At 38.5% G+C, this 20166-nt stretch overlaps 1 protein-coding gene across 7 annotated transcripts; it reads left to right on the top strand.

The window, feature by feature from the left end:
* Positions 1-779: 779 nt before the first annotated feature.
* On the top strand, positions 780-19314 carry MFF (mitochondrial fission factor; the record flags this gene model as incomplete). Of its 7 annotated transcripts, XM_082003518.1 has the most annotated exons (8): positions 798-993; positions 1910-2082; positions 2962-3050; positions 6796-6870; positions 10449-10607; positions 16273-16335; positions 19017-19101; positions 19183-19314. In XM_082003518.1, 8 exons carry the CDS (start codon positions 813-815, stop codon positions 19312-19314), a joined length of 957 nt encoding a protein of 318 aa, XP_081859644.1. The 7 variants fall into 7 exon arrangements, with proteins under 7 accessions (XP_081859645.1, XP_081859644.1, XP_081859639.1 ...); XM_082003519.1 differs by lacking the exon at positions 6796-6870 and having other exon boundaries at positions 780-993; XM_082003513.1 differs by lacking the exon at positions 6796-6870 and having other exon boundaries at positions 813-993; positions 10566-10607.
* Between the last annotated feature and the right edge of the window lie 852 nt (positions 19315-20166).

Genomic DNA, 20166 nt, shown 5'->3' on the forward strand with positions numbered 1-20166 from the left:
GCTGCTTCATAGGAACGTTCCCTTCCTTTTCTAGGAAAATGTATACATAAAGTATTGGCAAAGCCTTTTTAAGTGTAAAAGTGTAAAAGAGTCTTGTTCTCTCTCTGCCCATCTTGCGTCTGTTCTGCAAAAGTAAGATTTTCATTTACAGAAACCTTCAGAAGCAAGAAGTTTACAGAACTGCTTGTGAGTGGGAGTGGGTTATGAATATGCTAGGTTTTCAAGCTGATTTGCCAGGCTGTTGATAAGGAACTTTGTCCTTGTAAGATGGAGTGAGAGCTGGGCGACTGACAGTGAGCAGAAGGCTGCTGCCCAAGACCAGCTCTTTCTTTTGTTCCCATACTTCAACATGCAGTTTTGTAAGACTTCATCCATTTTCTCAAGTAGAGATGCACTGGATCTGTGTAAATACAGATCGATATTTCGGATTTCTTACCAGTCCTGCCAATGTTTTTTTTTGTTTGTTTGTTGGTTTGTTTTTCTGCCAGCCAGTGCAGGGAATACGCAGAATTTCTAGGGTTCTTTGTCAGCGTTCAGCTTGAGGACCCTCAGTGCAGCTTTGAGTGTTGCCTACAGCATTGCTGTTCTGTCATTGCCCTCAACTCTCAGCCCCTTGTGACTATACTTCCTGTGAGCTTCGCTGTCTAATTTGTTTCTCTAAGGAAGTCTGTTCAGTTAGGATCATCTAACACTTGCCTAGTACAAAGAGCTTCCCTTGCACGCTTTCTGCTGGTTTCTTGTATTGCTATTACAGCTTTTGGTTTTCTTTTGCCAGAATGAGTGGGGCTGCATTCCCATCTCCAGCTGCCGAGATGGCAGAAATTAATCGCCTTCAGTACGAAATGGAATACACCGAAGGAATCAGTCAGCGCATGAGGGTCCCAGAAAAACTCAAAGTAGCTCCTCAAAATGCTGACCTTGAGAAGGGCGTCCAAGAAGGATTTCCAAATGCCAGCGTAACTATGCAGGTTCCAGAGCGGATTGTAGTGGCAGGTATGTCTGCATCTCAATAGAAGAAAAACTGGCAAAATTTAAGTTAGTTCCCCAAATTTCTGGATGGACAAAAATATATCAATATAGATATATTTTTAAAAGTAAACCAGTAAAATGCTATCTAGTTTTCAAACAGTTATTGCTCGTCAATTTTGACTTAGGAATTTTCTTAAACTCTGAAAATATTTCATGAATAGTTTTGGTATAGCTTGTAGTGGAGATAGTTAATGAATGAATTATGAACAGAAAGTTTGATTGCTGACTTTTCATCTTACTAAACCATTTCTGGAGAAAAAAAAGTGTTTATAGATTTACACCTGATTTTTCTTAATTAACTGTAAGCTAAAGTAACTATAACAAGTTTTGGGGATGTTATATTATATTGGGGATGATATATTAGCCATGCAAAATGTGTTTGATTATAATCAGAATGCTGATTATGTTAACGATCTGTCTATTATTTGGTGGACTCTATCAATGCTTCTTTAGTATTTATGGTCACGGGCTTTACAGTGCAGCCCTGGAACTGCTGAAGGCCTTACAAATTTCAAAACGTGTGACATGCATATATTTTATGCTTTGAAAGAGTGACATCTTCACATCCCCAGTCGCTGTATTTCTAAATACATACACCTTTAATAGGACTATGTCTTGAGATTAAAAGTGCCCTCACGTGCAATAACAGTTGATGTTGCTCAGGATTACTCAGGATCATTTTCTCAGAGAAACTGCTCAAATAAGTGTCAGTGTGGTCTTCATGAGAGCTTTAACCATTGTTTTCAACATACAAGCCCTGTTAAAGAAAGGTATACTTAATTATTTGGAATAATCAGGGGAAGTAACTTAAGTCTTTTTGAACTTTAGCCCTCAGGCCTCAGAACAGTTTGCTTTCTATTGACAACCGATGTTCTTGCAGGTAATAGTGAAGACATTCCACTTTCCAGACCACCAGACCTTGACCTTCTTCAGTCTACTCCATTCAAACCACTGGCATTGAAAACTCCTCCCCGTGTTATTTCTCTTAGTGATCGACCGCTAGATTTTTTGGACCTAGAAAAACCTCCACAGCAGACACCTCAAAATGAAGAGGCTAGTACTTATTTTGCTTTTTGCTTAGTTGAAAAGCATTCTGGTAAAGAATGTGAAATGACCAATGATTTCTCTACTGTGGTGCAGATCTACTTGGTGCTAACATAAGTTGGGAAAATGCAAAAATATTTTGAATAGCACTGTGTAGTTCTAATTACGACTTTGAAGTTCCATCTTTAAGTGGCAGGTGGCTAGGCATCGCCATGATTAGTAAGCTTACTACAGACATAAAGCCATAATTAGAACTACTTAAAATACTTTTAACAAAAAAACCCTTTTGATTGGAGAGAAAGCTGAAAGGTGGGTTTTTTTTTTTTAATTTGCAGGTTATCAGAAAACAAACTAAGATTCTTTTAATGTGTATAGTTAACCTTTGGATTTCATGGCCAGACGATATGATGGCACATAGAATTAATGAGCTTTAACAGAACTCTGAAAACCAACTTCAAAGAATGGTATCACATTGGCATCCGGGAGGATGATGTGTAATTGACACCTTAAAAACGGAAAAATGTTTATGAAGCTGCATATTCTATAGACTCATAAACTATAGTAGAAATATATTTATCTCTAGTGATAGGAAGCAATATTAAACGTAATATTGCTTCCTTACATACTCAAAAATCTTTTTTTTTGTACTTTTGGTATCAGATCATATGGATAGATACCAAAAGGATTGCAATAACTGTGGACCTTGATTTTTACATGTACCAGCATCAGATCCTGTCATCAGTTGTTTTCTTCCTAATCACTGTGAAACCTATGAAAATGTGCCTTTGTATCTGAGGGCAGACCTAACTTACAAATCTCCAGTGCAAGTAATTAAGTACCTCCTGGAATTCCCTGTCTTTTATCTCCCTCCTCCTCCCCTTTCCACAGGTCCGTTCAGTGGGAAGACTGAAGAGAGAACGTTCCATGAGCGAAAACGCCACTCGACAGAATGGCCAGCTGGCCCGAAATGATTCCATGTGAGTAGAGCAGCGGGGTGCAGGGACACAAGTACAGCTTTGTTACATATTTCCTTTGTTCTTTATCTCCTTGTTAGTTGTTTTATCCAACTAGTATTTTTTATGTTGTGGCAAGTACATAATTTTAAATATTAGAAGGCCAGCATTTTTCTTAATTTCTTTGCTTTTTGTTTAGTGAAGCGAGTCATTTGTGAAGTATTTTCTTGCAGTGGATGGGTGGGAGTGTTTGTGGGCTCACGGTTGGTTTCACCAGTTATCGTGAATTGTTACTTCAGGAGATTTTTCAGTTTCTGAGCTGGTAAAATATGCCCCCTCTCCCTTCCTCCCCCCACCCCAAGCTTTCAGGAAATTGGGTTCTTTGTGCATCAAAATGTTTCCGGTTCTCTCCCTGTTGATATTATGTAATGATTTTCATCCATAGAAAAAGGAATATGTGTATTTCTCATAAATATTTGAATAAGTCATTTTTCTCTGATGTTAATGTACTTAATATATTGGAATCTGTGAGTATATAACTTAACCTTTCGAGACCAAAATGTCAAGTAGCATTTAGAATTGGAAACTTCATCTAGTGATACCATCTGAGGTAGCAGTTCTTATGATGCTTTCTGAAGACCTACAGGTCTGGATATTTTTATTAGATATGATAGTCTTTGAGTAATCACAGTTTATTCTGAGTGACAGCATCTTTCTACCTGGCAGTAACTGATTTTGCAGTGTAACACTTAAAACTGATACATATATAAAAGATTCCTAATACACCTACCATAAAGAATACTTACTCTTATTGAAAGGATCTTAGATTTAAGACCTAAAAGTTGGGATTCATCTGTCCCAATGTAGAATGTATAACACTATTGCTAAATCACCATAAACTCAATTTTCACTAACTAGAGGAAAAGAAGTGCATGACCTACTTGGGGTCTACCTATTTTTAGTCTAAAATAGATCAAGTGAATTATGTCCTAGAAATGTCTGTTTTCTTCTATTTACAGCAGGGGCACTAGAAGGTACTATGTGTACTACACATCTGTCTACCTCTTAGTGAGTCTAAAACTGGTGCTGTGCACTCTGATGCATATTCCAGACATGTAATTCTCCTTCTCTTCCTCCAGATCTTCATGGAAATATTGTTGCAAATCTTCCTCTTCTTACTTAATCAGACTTTTGGTTCATACAAGCTTACAGGTTGCACATGTCTAGGTACTCAAGTCTTCCGAGTCATATATATTCACTGAGCTGGCAAAATCAGATTCACGTCCTTAAGGTCCTGATCAGCTCGGTCTCCCAATGTTCTAGCAGCCTACTAAGTGCCTAAGTTCCCTGTGGTATCAGTCATCCAGTTACGCCCTGTTGGACTGGACGTACGAGAACTTCACTGCAGGAATGGCCTTCACGTGCCTATGGGATAGTCCGCACATGGTGCGTGCTGGAATAGTCTTCGTGTGATGGAAGCTCCGTGTGAAAAAGTTTACCCCTTCGATGTTACCAGCTCTGCTTTCCCAGCCTGACGTATTGCACTTAAAGGAAAAACAGATGCTGTATGAATTCTTGCGATTTCTTGAACTCACTTTATCCTTGCTCCCCAGGTTAGTTTAGTCTCCCAAAAATCATGGGCTGTCAGCCCAGCCAGCCATCTGAGAAGATAGCTCTGACTGGCTGTGTCCAGTTCCTGTCAGATTTCTCACAGATGTTGGGACTTCTTCAATCTGAAAATCCAAAATCTGTAAAACTCTCCTGTGTGCTTTGCTGTCGCTCAGTAGCTATATATAGAATTACTGGTATAAAATGGTCTGAATATTATTTGCTGTCACAGTTTATTAATCTACTAGCAGTCCTTCAGAGGCTTAGCAATACAACATGCACCTGGAATCCTGTCAATTTATGTGATCAGTGAACATAGAACTGGTAGCTTGCATGACTCAGTTCATCGTTTACAAAAGCCAGGAAATTAGGAATCATCTGGAGATCAGTTTTCTTCTCTTGATGCCCTTGCTAGTGCCTGCATAATGTCTGTCAAATAAATCAAACTTCTGATGCCAAGCAGTTCCATTATGAGTGTCTTTTGGGGAAAATGATATAAACTAGATTGATCCAGAATCTCTTCTCTTTTGTTTGTGTGAAAAATAACAGCTAGCTAATATTAAGCCTGCTGTATCTGCGCTCTCCGCCGCTCATCTGGAGGGAGCTAGCTATCTTCACTGCAGCATTCCACACTTGCTGATCTGCAGATAATGTATTTTAGTAGAACTTCGTTTGTCTCTTGTCCTCCTAAGTACTTGTTTTCTTATGACAGAAGTTACGCTGTGCCTAATCTGTAGATCATCTGCTTTGAAATCATTGAGGTTCTTTTCTGTCATCATTTCTTCTTCTGACTCGGTGTGATCCAAAAAAACAGATCACTTTGAACACCCTCTGGCACTCCCAGTGACGCTGAGTCTGGCATTTCTCCCTCATCCAGGTTTTGTCAATCTCCAGGTGGAGAATGTGACTCTCTACCTGGCTAACGCTCAGGAGAACGTTCTGTGAATTTAGATTATGAAAACACCATGTTCATGGTGGAACTTGTGTGGTTCGCACAAATGCAGGAAAGCCAAGCCTTTTGTACTTGGTGAAGAAGGTCTCTCTCGGCTCCTGTTGCCTCACGGTTTAGGCCCACAGGACATACACTGTAAACTGCAAAAAAAAATTGCAAGTTTCATGTAAATAAAACCAGAAGTAGCGATTCTACAAACAAAATTGATAACCTGGTGTTCCGTTTTCCACATGGGTAGCCTCTCTAAGTAGCTACCACAGTGAAATGTTATTTTGTGGCTCAAAATAGGCAATACAAGCAAACCAACCCGCTTGATGTAAATGATACTACCTTAGGCGGTACTGGGTATCACCTAGCTCATGGACTACTATTTCTATTAGAGGTTCGTTGTAAATATGATGCATGTCTTCTAAGTTTAGCTTCCTTGCTGGCAAATTAGACCATTGAAGTAGCAAAGAATACATTTTTAGTAGAATTTAGCACTACAGAAAATGTAGTTTTTGTAGTTCTGTACACCTGTTACCTCATTTGTATCACACTGAAATTTCTTTACCATGTAGAAATGATAGTTTTTCCAGTGGTACAAAACCACAAGAAACCCCCTGCTATTAAAGTTCTTTTTTCCAGTGCTCTTGGCAGAAAAAAATTATTTTTGTTCTAATTACTGTAATGATAAATTGCTGCTTCATCAAAACCACCTTGACTTTTAAGTTCATATCATGCCTCAGAGCCCATTGAAAAGGCACATGGAGCACTGCCTTTTAAGTCTTTGTTTTCTAAATAGGACTATGATACCCAAGTTTTAATCTGGGATGCTATTGTCCTCCTTGAACAAAACGTTCAGATGTACTGCACAAAATTCTAGTGCTTGACCTACAAAGTGACAAAATTAAACATTCTGGAATAGATTGTCAGATTGAAGTGAAAGAGCTGGCTGGGCTCCCTATCACAGTGTTCTCTAATTGGCACAAGTAGTTGTTTCCTTTCTGTTGTTTTTCTCTGCATGCAGAGACAGTTCCAAGAATTTTTCGGGAGTTGGCCTTCACTAAAGACAGAGCTCTCAAATGCTTTTAGAAAAACTGAGACTAACAAGTAGGCGCCTACTTGTACAATAACTATCTGTCTGCTTAGCAATAATGACAGCTCTCTAAATTACAATCCCTCTATTTATAAGGATGCTTACTTAAGAGACTACAATTATTATTCAAGGTGGCACAGATCAGATACTGTCCCAAGAAATAAAATGCCACGGTTCCAGTCACCTCTTTCGACTAAGGATTGCACGTAAGCCTAAATGTTACCTGGTATATGAAAATCAAGAGTGTGTCTAATTATGTAGCTCTCTGCAATACTAATCTTCTGACTAAGTATCTGCAGTTTAGAATACAAAATTGGAAACGGAAATAAAATTTGCTACACTGAATGTGTGGTTTCTAATTTTGCTTCAGGGTTTCTCAAACTTTGCCACATCATTTTGCTGTGTAAAGAACATAGGGAAAAATACCTGGCAGCAAAAGGAAAGGGACAGTTTCAACTAAGAACCAATTTGTATAGAAAAATTAAATTTCAAAATAGCTTTAGTCTGTTTAATTCTTTGGGTTTTGGCTGTTTTTGAATAGCTGGAGAAACAAAGCTTTCTGTTGGCCATTGCCAGCCAACTTTTAATGCAAGGATTTCACTTCTGCATTGGAAGTCGACAAACCACCAACATAAACAGCATTTAAATTTTATTTCTGCTGCAGCCCTTCCCTTAGAAAAACACATCTCTCTAGAGAGTTCAGTTTCACAGTTTGAGAAATTCTGTTCTTCATGCATGTCACGGGGGGGAAAAAGGTGATGGTGTGCAGAACTTTAACGAGAATACAGTCTGTCTATGTGGTTGAATTTAAAGTAACCTTGATACGTTAAATCTGTTTACCTCTCATTTGATATTTCCAGAACTGTAAGTCAGAGAAATCGCTGAAATACACCCTGCGTACATCACAACTGTTTTGAGAAGGTTTAGAGGAGATTACTGCTAAGCTAAATGTCTGCATATAGTAGAGTGTTACTGTGCTCTTCCATAGTAATTTCTGTAATTCCATGTTGTTTGTTTCAGTTCCAAACTCTGGAACTGACTGGTGTTTGTAACCAGGGAGTGCTAAAAGGGGTGGCTGGAGCTGTGTATAAGAAGTCTTTTCAGAAATTTGAATCAATATCATACCTAGGACTAAGACCATTTAACTACAAATGGAGGAGAGAAGGGCGATAACCACAATGTCTAATGATAAGTAGTCATACCAAATGTCAGAGAATTTTCCTTACGTTGAAGATATTTTTTTTCCTGAGTCATCTTGGCTAATTTGTATATCAGATATTTGCTTCATAATACTTCTTCTCCATGGTCTCAGACATAGTCCAAGGGACTACCGCATGTTTATAGGACAATAATTTTGAATCCTGAAAAAGGAAGATAGAAGAAAAATTTGTCTTTTTATTTGTGTTCCCCTTCCCAATTCCTTAATCGTGATATTTGAGCCCATCATAGAATCATTCTCACTTTCAGACAGAAAGGGAGAGAGGTCTCTCTGAAACTATACACTTTAAGAGGTTATTAAAATTAGCAATAGCCTTTATGGAGAAAATTTGAGTAACTTCATGTAGCTGTACAGTTTAGCTCATATCCAGGAACAAATAGGTTTAAACAATCTCTTAAATATTGAAGTCACTTAAACTAAATATTCTCTTAAGTAAGAATTAAATAATATCTCAAAATGAATTAAGTAATCTCTTGAAACTGCCTTTTCTTACAAGCCACCTATAAAACAACAAGCATAAAGTAGTCCAGGGACTAGACCATGGGGTTAAGAATTACCTAGTTCAGAAGTCTGCCTTGTTTTTTCCTTATTATATACACTTTCCATTTAATCAGCACATGTAACTTTCTTCTAGAGAATTTCGTGCAATTTTAGTTAAATAGTTTTTGGGGATTTTTTTCAGTATCTACAGAATACTTTGTATGCAAATAACGTCACTGTGGTATTTACAGTAATACCATTCTGGACAACAGGAATTCCACAATATCTTCTTGTTTGCAATATGTCTAAATACTGTTTATTACCTTTTTTAAGCTGTCATTCATCAGCTTCTGTAAACCTCTGAAGTGATGAACTGGAAAAATTACTTTTAATATAAAACATACTATGAGTTCAAGCCTTCAGCTCTTCCGTTGTTTCCCTCAAGCCAGCAAATCCACAAAGGAGTAGAAATTCTCATAAATTCACTTTAGCAGCAGTATTTCCATACTTGCCCCGGCTTCTTGACATTTTTCTAGTGAATATTGGCATTTCCAATGCAATTCAAGAGTAAAATGTGTGGGTGTGACCACTATCATTGATTGCAAAGTAGAAGTCACCATAAATGTAAAAGAAGGATGGATTCTGCAAGTCTTGGAGAGTGATAAAAGCTGTAAAGAAGCAAAGTAGGTATTTATTTGTCTCCTCCTTTTTACTTTCTCTTGTCCAAATGTACTCTGCAGCAGCATGGAAAGGTATATGAAGTTTAGGTAATAAATATTGAGCAGTGTCAGTCAAACACGAGCCACTGCTGTCTTTGCACGCCTCTTGAAGCACAGGATGGGTGAACTCTTCTGTGGGTGAAGTGACATCTGTGTAACTTGCTTTGGATCAAGCTTTTCGATTGCATTTTCTTTCTTACTCAGTTTTGCGATCTTGGTGCCAGCCAGTTGCAGAGCAACTCTATTCAAAGTAAAGAGCATCCATGGAACTATGACCCATCTAGAGATTATCCAAATATCAAACCAGGTTCCAAGCACTCAGCCACTAACACTGTGCTTAATTTCTTAAAAATACCAAAAGCGGGAACGTTGGCATTCTAACTCCAAAAACTGTTGGAGCAAGGCATAAGTGGCAAGATCAAAGGAAATGTGTTGAATTATCGATTCTAATCTTGGAATTAAAACTATCCCAAGATTTAAAGGGTACAGTGACTCGCACTTTGTTTTGCATTTGTGTTAATATTTACAACTAAGTTAACACGAATTACTTCCTATTCAAAAAGCATCTCAACTTAACTTTAATTAAAGTTTCCTGATTTAAAAAAAATAAATAAATCTTGATGCGTGAAGGATAATGTGGATAAAGTCAGGTTGAATGTAAAGAAACACAAGCAAATCAAAGGCAGTTTATCAAAACTTATTTCTGCCTGATAGGGATGAGGTTTGTATGATCCAAACAGTCATGTCTGAATTTCAATCATATATTTTAATTATTATTTTTGCATCACAGTAGAAAACTTAGATCATGTAATTTGTTGTCACTAGGATATGAATTCTGTGCTTTTTTTGCAATTTCTTGCAGTAGCCTTTAAACGTTTTTCACGTGCAAATCAAAATACTATCTTGATCTTTAGTCACAGCTTGAAGAAAAATTTTTGTTGAAGAAGCTCTGTGTGAGATTCTCCTTATTGAAAAAAGCTTGTATTTTGAAAAGAGATTATGGGTAGGATTTTTTTAAAATGCAATGCTTGTAAAAACACTTTTCTCATTGATGTCAGCGAGGACTAGAATGCTGAATTCAACAGGTACAGATTTAGCTGGACAAGGACTTTCTAAAACTAACAGATCAAAACTGTGTCCTTGTATTATTGCTTGTGTTTGTTTCTGAAGAACATATATAAATGTAGCTCATGATCCCACACTGCTGGAATTTGGGAATGTTACCTTATAGTGGTGGGAGAAGGGTAAACCAAAAGGAAGCAATAAGCATTCTGGAATGGGGTCTGTCTGAAAAAGGGGTTTTTTTTTTTCATTTAAAATCTGACTGTAGTATTTCTCTCTTCGTTTACTATGCTTGTACGAACAGTGTGACACCATCACTGCAGCAGGCTCGTGTCTGTCCTCCCAATATGTTACCTGAAGATGGAACTAATCTTTACTCTGCTCGTGGCATTTTGTCGTTTATCCAGTCTTCCACTCGTAGGGCTTACCAGCAGGTCTTGGATGTGCTGGATGAAAACCGCAGGTGATTGGTTGTCACTGATTCTGCCAGCTTTTGCTGCTTTTTTTTTTTTCTCCTTTTCGGTGGAGTTTGGTTTCTGTTTACAAAATAATGAGATGAAATTATTTGCTTTTGCTTTCCTTTGCTTTCACTATTCATAAGCAATTTAATTGTCCAAAATTCACATTTCAAAATGCTTCTGTTTCAGTCAAATATAGCATTGTTTTGGTTTCCTTCCAAATAAAATAGGAAGTGTTAGTCTGTGACTGCAAGGGATTTTTGCTGTTCTCAGATTGTCAGTGTTTCCTGCAATTAATACTTGACCCTGAGCCTGCAAATTTATTACCCTTGTCTTCTGCTATTCTGTTGGTGAGCACTGGTGCAAATCAATAAGATTGGGTTGATGTTATAAAGCATTAAAGCAAATGTGCAGAAACAGGGTAGACTATTACGCCAGGCATTGTAGATGCTGGTTTTGATAATGTGTCAGGATGGTTTCAGTTTACGTTGGGAGTAGCTATCTCTGGTTGATACATGACTGGTGGTGACCGCTTTGCTGGATGCTGAGAGCAAGAAAGGCAATGTATACTGAGAAGCTGGTTGCTCCTCTGGTTGAAGCAGTCTCTGGTTTTATGGATAAGCTGATAATTTGAGAGGTAATGAGCCAAAACAAGCCTCGTGGCAATCATTGTATAGTATTTCCATTCTCTTCAGTAGAGTTTTGCCCACTTGATGTATCCTTGGACTGTTTTGATTTGGCATTTTGAAGCGTTACAAGAAATGTTTAACACTACAGAAACATTTATAAAAGGCTAATAACGGCAAGGTTAATTTCCCAAAAGCAATACTCATTCCAATAGTATGCTAGCACAGAGGTTCAGGTAAAAACTGCACACAGTCAGTCTCTAATGTAGGGCTAGCCAAGACCTCTAGGGCTTGCCAAGAGGTCAAAATAGAGGAGATAATTGGCAAGAACATTGGGAGGAACTGCTCGTTCCTCCTGCAGCCCTTCAGTGTGGCCTGTGCGAGGAGGTCTTTTGAAATTTGTCATCTGCCTCTGGCTGCAATCATCCCAGCAGCACTCAGTATTTTGTAGGGTGAAGTTAAATGATTTGCTTTCTAGTTGTTTTGGTAATAAAATGTGACTATCAAGCCAATCTTATTGTGAATGTCCGTATGTTAGCAGTCACTTTCCAAACTGGCACCTCCTGTAGCTCACCACCTTTGCAGACCTGGCAGTATATAAACGCCGATATTAACGTTCCTGATTCATATAGAACTCCAGTCTTGCTGGCTTCTATGTTCTTAACCTGGGATTTTAAAAAAGAAACAAAAAAACCCAAAAATAAATTAGCTGCGTAGTTTGCCATGAAATTCAGCAAGTTGGGTACTTAACCCTGGCTTAAGTCTATGAAATTTCAGGCTGCAGCTGTTAAAATTTTGATGCCTGACAACAGTTGGACAGCAATACCTTTTTTTTGCCTTGTCAATATTAAAAATTATCTGGAATTACAAGTTTGTTTTCTTTTACAAAATTAAAGCTCCCAGATAGGGAGGAATTCTACTGTCTGAATAATAACGCTTACGGATACTGTGCCAAGAGTCCTTAAAATACAGACTGAAATTCTAGCCCTTTCCCCAGTCTGCAGTGAAGCTGGCAGATCTTATTCTTGGCTTCCATTAGGCATGTTCTTGCCCATATTTTCTTGGATTCTGGAAAACATACATACATGCATACATACACTTTCAGCTTACTTCAATTATCAGACAGTGTTAGGGGTCTCAGTACTTCAAAAGCTGCATTTGGTTTGGGTAATTTTTGAGGTGTTCTTACTAACCTTCCTAGAAGAAACAGGAAACCTGTTTCTAGTCGCCTATGAGCAAATAGGTACCGAAATAGTGAACTTTCCAATAAGGTGAAAGTGTATTTTTTGTGGTTGGGTGTTTAGGTACCCACCATTACTCTACAGCTGGCGTAGGAATGTGAAATTTGGATGATCCACTTGCATGGTTGCAAAATATTGTTCATTTTAAATTGCTCCAAACCTGCACTCTGTTCTTTTGCTCTGTGTAACGTGCTTTCTATCTCAAAACCTTACCTATTTTAACATTTTATGCTTAATACTAGAGATCTTTTAAACTGAAAAAGATCTGACTATGTGTTACTGGCTGGAAATATTTTAAACTTGTTTCATGGCTTGCTTTTTTTTGTTTTGAAAGTATTTTCCAAACTACTAAAACTGCTTAACGGTAGGTGCTGATTGTACTGCTGCAGATAATGAATTATGCCTAGTTTAGCCGGCACTGCTCGCATAATAGGTTCTTTAAATGGACAACAATTTAATGATTACTGTTTACACTGTCTGTTTACTCTTGCATTTCCTTCAGCTTGGACAAGGACAATAGGTCAGTTTTGTTTTCCAGTTCTAACCATTTTGTTGTTTCAGTTTTTGCCAAATGACTGGAGCGCCTATACCTAGTGTCTTTTAAAGACTGATCTTTTATGCTGTAGACAGCAACAGCAACAAAAAAACCAACCAAACGAAAAAAATGCCCTGGACTTAAGGAGATTTTAGTGATGTCTTAAATGCAGGAAAAAAGGCAGTTTTATATCTGAATCGAGCTGTGTTGAAATCTGTACTTTATCTGAACTATTCTTCATCTCTTGGGTCAATACCTTTTTATTTAGGAGAAACAAGTGTAGAAATTTATTAGTACTTCTCTTTTTTTCAGAATAGCCCTTTCTAAAAAGCCACTATCTTTCTTAAATGCCAAACTTCACCCACATAATCATATCCTAAGGTGTTACGAGATCACTTTTTATATTGAGCAAGCTAATGATACTTCTCATGGTAGAAATAAAATGGGGTATGAGTTAAGACCATCAGAGAGGGCTATGCATGACTTCGGATTGGTGTAATATAGTTCAGAAGAAAATGAAATGGGTCTGCAAATGTGAAGGAGCCTGGGAAAAACAGTAGCCTGTTGCCTTGAAGTAACCGCTTACAGCACCGAGACGAGCCAGGAGAGCAGTTTCAGCCGGTCACTGATTCTTCAATGCACCGATCCTTCCTGTACTTCAGAAGCTGAGCTTCTTACCCAGTTCACGTCCCGAACGTGTCCGTAAAGTCCTAGTGCTCATTCTCACGGCCTTTCTGAGATTTCCAGAGGTGTTTTAAAGTGCGGTGAGAGGTGAACATAGCTCCTCCCTCTGCTGAACAGAGAGGTGGAAGTTGGACCCAGGTACCTAGATTGTCCACACCTGGTTGTTTTCCTCCTGCACCATGTGTTTATGATTGTGTCATCACTGCGGTATTGCCATTGCATGCACCGCTCTAAGCGGCGGAAGACGGACCAGATTCATCTGGGCATTGCCTTATTGCCTGTTCTCCCCCTGTTATTAAATTGAATTACTGTGCATTCCCTTCATGTTTCAGGCGGCCGCTGTACTTACAGTGAAATACGTGGCCTCGGAGTTACGGCTTCTTCTGATCATGTGTTAATATTTAGGATGGAATTGACAGAAGTAGCCAGAAAATTCAAAGTTTTGACGTACTCCTGTGCGTTGTTTTTTAAAGGCGGCCATGTATTTAGTAGCTTGGCTATACTATACTTGCGCATTCTGTATTTACTAAAAAACTTGCTGCTAATTTTGGGGTAGGTGATCCCAGTTACGAGGCCGTTGTGATCTACATAATAATTTACTTGCATGGTTTTATGTATCAAAAAAATTAAAAAGTGGGGGAGAGGCAGGGGAATATTCTGGTGATCCTTTGGGGTCTACCTGTAAAGAAATAAAATGAGCACTGCAAAGAAAAGGAAGAAATCATGTGCAGCTTCTTAACAGCTCAGCTGTGTTGGGAAGTGGGATTAAAGACTTGCCTTTAGTTTAGATTAAGCTCCTGATTTGGACAGATCCCAGAGTGCTCTAGTTCTGTTCCTTGCTGTAGCCCTCAGCAACCTCCAAGCCTGTGGCTTTCCTTGGGAAGGGTAGTGTGGATTAGTTAGTTCTATAACATCTGTAAAACTTTTAAGTTTTCCACAAAATGCCACAGGTGCCAAGAGTTTAGCTTGCATTTGAGACCCTATCGTTCTCATTACACAAAATCCAGATGTTGTTATCCTGTGTCGGATGGCATGGGAAATGCCTGCTGGATACTGGCAAGCTGGCATTCACAAATCTGCCAATTAATTACAGGTGTCTTATGCTGCAGAGAAATTCTGCTACCTGTTGCATAGCTGCTGTTTGCTGAATTTCTTATGCTTTCTCAAACTGTTTAGTTCTAGCATCTGTCAGACGAGACTTTAGACAAGCTGAATTATTTCTCAGATTAAAAAATCAGAATAATTTTTTTTATAACTTTCTGCAAGACCTCATGCATTTAGGTAAGAGTATTCTTTTATTATATGTATTGGGAACGGGGGTTTCTGTTTTGTAAAACACATCACGCTGGCTTATCTTGCGTGCTACATGGAGAAACACGGTGGTATGCACTTACGGTGATGATTAGGGTAGAATCTAGTCCCAGTAAGTACTGTACTGGGTAGCAGAGTTTGCTAAGTCTCCTAGATCCTGATTCTTTTAAACGGAGCTAGAGGTTGTGATGTTTTTGCATGGTTCTTGCCCGTTCTCAGGCCAGGCCAGAGTCTTCTCCCAGGCACCTCAGCATCAAGCCTCTGCCTCGTACGTGTACCTGCTGCAAAGACCTTCATACCTAGATTCTCTCTGTCTTTAATTTTATAGCCTGGAGTATACGTAGGGTGAATGCATGGTACAAGTATCTGCTCTTGGCATTGTGAAAATGGAGTAAGTTGAAAAAAGATTTCAGGCTTTTGAACAGTTTTTTTACACATCATAGATGGGGGACACGAATGCCTCATTACCAGAGGTACTGAAAACACATGGTACCAGCTTTGTCAGAAGGTGGTGCTGGTATTTGTGTCTTCTGTAAATTGGGACACAGTAACTTCTTATTGCAAAGTTAATGTATATTACGTAGTTGCAGCAACTTAAAAAACTCTACCTTTTCTTCCTGTCTGCCTAGAAAGGAAAGGAAAAGAAAAGAAACTGAAAGAGCAACACTTACAAGGCTCTTCATACCATTGACTTGAATCTTTTAGTCACCTCTTCTGGGGGGGATCTACCTCTCTTTGGGCTATATATGGTTCTTAGGCTACTAGCCCAGGTTTTCTGAATTACCTCTAGTGTAGATGAATACAGACAAGACAAGTCTTCCCTTTCCCTAGAGGGAGGAGAGGATGGTTTAAAAAGCTTTTATAAGTATGTGTAGATCCTTTTTTTTTTTTTTCCCCCCCTGTTGTTGTTAGGTGGTGTTTTGTTAGGGGGGGCAGATTTTTTTTTTAAACCTGAAGTTTCCCATGGTTGTTTTATAAGGCTGATAGACATAGAGATATGGACAGAGTTTATTTGTCTACCATAAATGAAGCTATATCATCAAAAATTTGCCTATATGTGTCAGCTGCATAAACATTCGGTGCTGACTAAATTTGAGTAAGAGAAATATGAAAGTGCAATTTACAACAAAATAAATAGATATCGTATTGAAGCATTATACAATATAAGTGGAAGTATTTTGATGTCCCTTTGTTCTGTGTGTTTTACTTCTTATCTCTGTTTGTCATTTCCTGTTTGTGTCTTGTGCTTTCTATCTACAAAAACCTGCCGTAGGCCAGTGTTACGTGGTGGGTCAGCTGCTACCACTTCCTCTAACCCTCATCATGACAACACCAGGTAAAGGTATTTTTTTGTTAGTCATGATCCACTAATTTAGATTCTAAAATTCAGACTTCTGTTTCCACTCTCCTTATTTTAAAACGCAATGCTCACTTCTATTCTCCCTCTCAACTCTTGAGATATTTCTTTTGTTCCTTGCGCATCCAGGTCTCCTGCAAAGACCTCACTTGTCTAATAGATACGAGGTGCTGCAGAATTCTGACTCAAAGCAATGTGTGAGGGGAGTCTTTTAAATTACATTAGCAGTACACTTCAAGTATATTCTATTTAGTAGTGAGTTTCATATTTTTATTGCTAGAAAACTTGGCCTTGCATCACCTTATTTTTCTCCAGGTGTTGTCAGCAACATGCCTGTGATTGTTAGTTGTAGCTGGATGCCTTTTCACTGCCATTATCTTGGCAGATTGACATCATTTCAGTGGAACTGGATATAAGATTGACACGTAATCTCATAGTCAGGATGAAGGAAAAAAATAGTCCTCTCCACAACTGTTGTTCCCATTTGCCACTACACTTCTGTGTTTTCATCAAAGTGGAAATCACATTTGTGCTTACGTAGACGCTGGATTGATGCAAGTGATTCTTATCTAACTCAGGAATTCGGTGTTTGTAATGGTCCAAGAGATTATCTCAAGGAATTTCTTGCTGCCAACCCTCTTGATGTAATACCTGGAATGGTTTGGAAGTTGGTAGAGCAGCAGGTATATATTGTGACATATGAAATTTATGTGATCTGGGAGGGAGGTGTGCCCATCTCACTGAAATTATGAGCCTCTCTGCTTTTCCCAAGAGATGGTGAGGGACAACTATGCTGTGGATCTGGTGGGATTTCTGATTTTTTTACTATCTACTAAAAATAAAAAAAATGCCTACAAAAAGACCCTCCTCAGAAATCTCTTTGGCCTTCAGAGGACCTGTAGTAGTAAAGAAAACTTGATTTGTGTGTGCACGTGCAAAGCTTCAGACTTTTTTTTACCAGTAGAAATGTTCAAATTGTTTCATAATTACTTAGGTTTATTTTGAAATAATTTTGCTGAGTTAGCAATGGGAGCTTCACAGCACTGAGGTAATTAAAAAAACCCCAACAGTTTCAGGGTTTTTAATATTGCCCAAACTGAAAGAACTACAAGTAGTAAGTAGCATAAATTATAGTTAAGTGACTCTTTGATTTCTGCTTAGAATAAAAAAAAAAAGGCCTTCATGAGAAATAATTTTTCTAACAAAAGGAGTTGCCAAAACTTTTTTTTTGTCTCATACTGTGTTTTTAAAACAGCTATGACTCTGTTGACAGACAGTTGCTTATTTGACTGTTCCCTTACTAAAAGCTGTTTTTATCCTGATCTCACCTGGAGAAGGTTTCCCTCTCCTTGTATACCATTCAACCCCCAAAAACATAGATCAAAACATAATTAACTTCCTGTCTTTTATACAGTGTTGCTCAAGGATCTCATTGTTACCTACGTCCAGACTAATTCAACTCTTACCTAGAAACAGCAATTCTCATTTAGAAGCGATACATTAACAAACAATGATACAGGGAAACGTTTGATAAGTTGTCTGTTGGGGTGGGAATCTTGCCTGAGCTGAGGGCATTCTCTAGAAGTTTGCTGAGAGTGGTGACAGAACATGCAGTGCTAAAGTAGTATCTGCACTTAAGGGCATTCTGCAAGCTCCAGGAATTCTACTTTTATTCACATGAGTCAAAGTTGACCGTTAACTGTCATTAAATGCTCAACATCCTTTTAGGTGTATTTTGTTGTGAATTTGGTAGCCTTGACATTATTTTGTTCAATTTCTGAAGCTGCGTGCAGCAGTTGCCCATACGTCCTAATGAGAAAGCAAGTCAAGGGGAACTGAGGTTTTAAGATGGGAAGTGAGAAACTCAGTGGTAGGTGCAGCATCAGGAACTGCTTTTACCTGTAAGTTGTTGGAAAAGAATCTGGTTAAGAGGATCACTTGGATGATCAAAACACATACGTTATGTAGACTTTCTGCCACTTCCCAACTGATAATAAATTTGCCATATTTAATTAACTTGCCCTGGAGTTAGAATAATGCCTTCTCTGAATCGCTACATTAACAAAACTGAGAGGCACTCTGGGAACAAACTTTCTAATGCATGCACAGTTCAGCAAGCAGTGACTCTGCACTAGCCTCTTTATTTGCAAGGTTCTCTGCCTGAAATACTGAGATTAATGTGACTGAGATCATCCTAAGTGGACACCTACTGAGATTAATACTTAAGTAGGCACCAAGCATAAGACACAATTCTTTCCAAGTCTTCACGTGGTATTTCCAATCTGTTGCCAGGTCTCTTGCAACTTTGGCATTTTGGCTCAGGCAATTTTCAGGTTTCACTAATCAGTTAAATGGCTGGAAATGGTCTTTTGGGAGACCAAGTGACAGCAAGAAGTCTGTCTGCATGGAGAATCTTCAAAAAGATTTAAATGTGGAGAGCAATAAACCCATATTCTGTCCAGCACTTGCCCACTTCATATGTGCTGGTGCTTTATTCAGTTAAGATCCTACTGAAAGAGACAATTCTGTAAAAGCTGGGGGAAGAAGTTTTAGAATTTGTTTCTCCATCACTACTAAAAACATCTAGAATGTTGATAAAATATGGTACTTGCTAATCTTTGCATGCATGAGACAGCTAAGCTATCTCCCATATTTGATAGATACGGTCTATCCAACTTGGATACTACGCTTGAAGGAACACCGGACGACATGACAGTTGTAGATGCTGCTTCCTTAAGGAGACAGGTATGTAAAGCATAGCAGTTGATAATATTAGAAAGTCTGGCAACTTTTAATGAAGTAGTAAAAGCCTTTATTTATTTTTAGATAATCAAACTTAATCGCCGTCTACAACTTCTGGAAGAAGAAAACAAAGAGCGTGCTAGAAGGGAAATGATCATGTATTCAATTACTGTAGCTTTCTGGCTACTCAATAGCTGGCTTTGGTTTCGGCGCTAGATACAGCTCTCGGAAAGATTTAATAGTTGAAATACAAACAATTTGCAAAATTCTTTGTTTCTGTTTCTGAATTGTATGCTGTTTTGTAATTCATACACTGGAAACTTCCACCACAGATAAAGGCTATAGAATTGCAGTGTTAAAGGGACACCTTGTTGTTCAGTTATGATATATTTAATAGATTTGCATTGCAAATACTTGCAGTATCTTCCCTTGCATGCTTCAATGTAAATATGGATCGGCCGATACGACGTTTGCTTCATGCAATGTAAGGACAGTGATCTTTTGTTGTGGTGGGAAGGGAACAAATGGAATGGGTTTGGAAAAAATACAAAAACAAAGGAATGAAAAGCAGTTTTTATTGTTCTGTTGTTAGATGCAATTAAACACGATTGCACTAGTTTTCCTTCAGTCTGAGTCGTTTGAGGTGTGCCATATGCAAGGAGTGTGTCCTGTCTCATGGGTATGTTCTTTGTTTAAGCACATGTCCAGGTCAAATAATAAAAGGAATTCTTTGCTAACATGCAGATTGTCCAGAGCTGTGCAATATGTTCGGGGTTTTTTTAGCTTTAATTTTGCAGATGTTTTTCTATGAAGTACATTTTTAAGCAAGTCAGTGTGTGAGTGATCAAAAGCCTATGGAGTATGAGACACGGATATATTTAATAAAACTCTCTCAGAAAAAACTCACCCAAACCATTGTTTAATATTATTTGAGGAAAATGTATTTGAGGGCGCATCTAAACTCTCAGTCCCAGCAGTAAGTAGTAGTGACGGACCGAACCAGTCCCACGCCGCAGGCGCGCACCCGCTAGCGCGCGGCCGGATGCCCTCCCCTGCACGCAGGGGCGA

The sequence above is a fragment of the Phaethon aethereus genome (assembly GCF_964289735.1).
Source record: "Phaethon aethereus genome assembly, chromosome: 9".
Lineage (NCBI taxonomy): Eukaryota > Metazoa > Chordata > Aves > Phaethontiformes > Phaethontidae > Phaethon > Phaethon aethereus.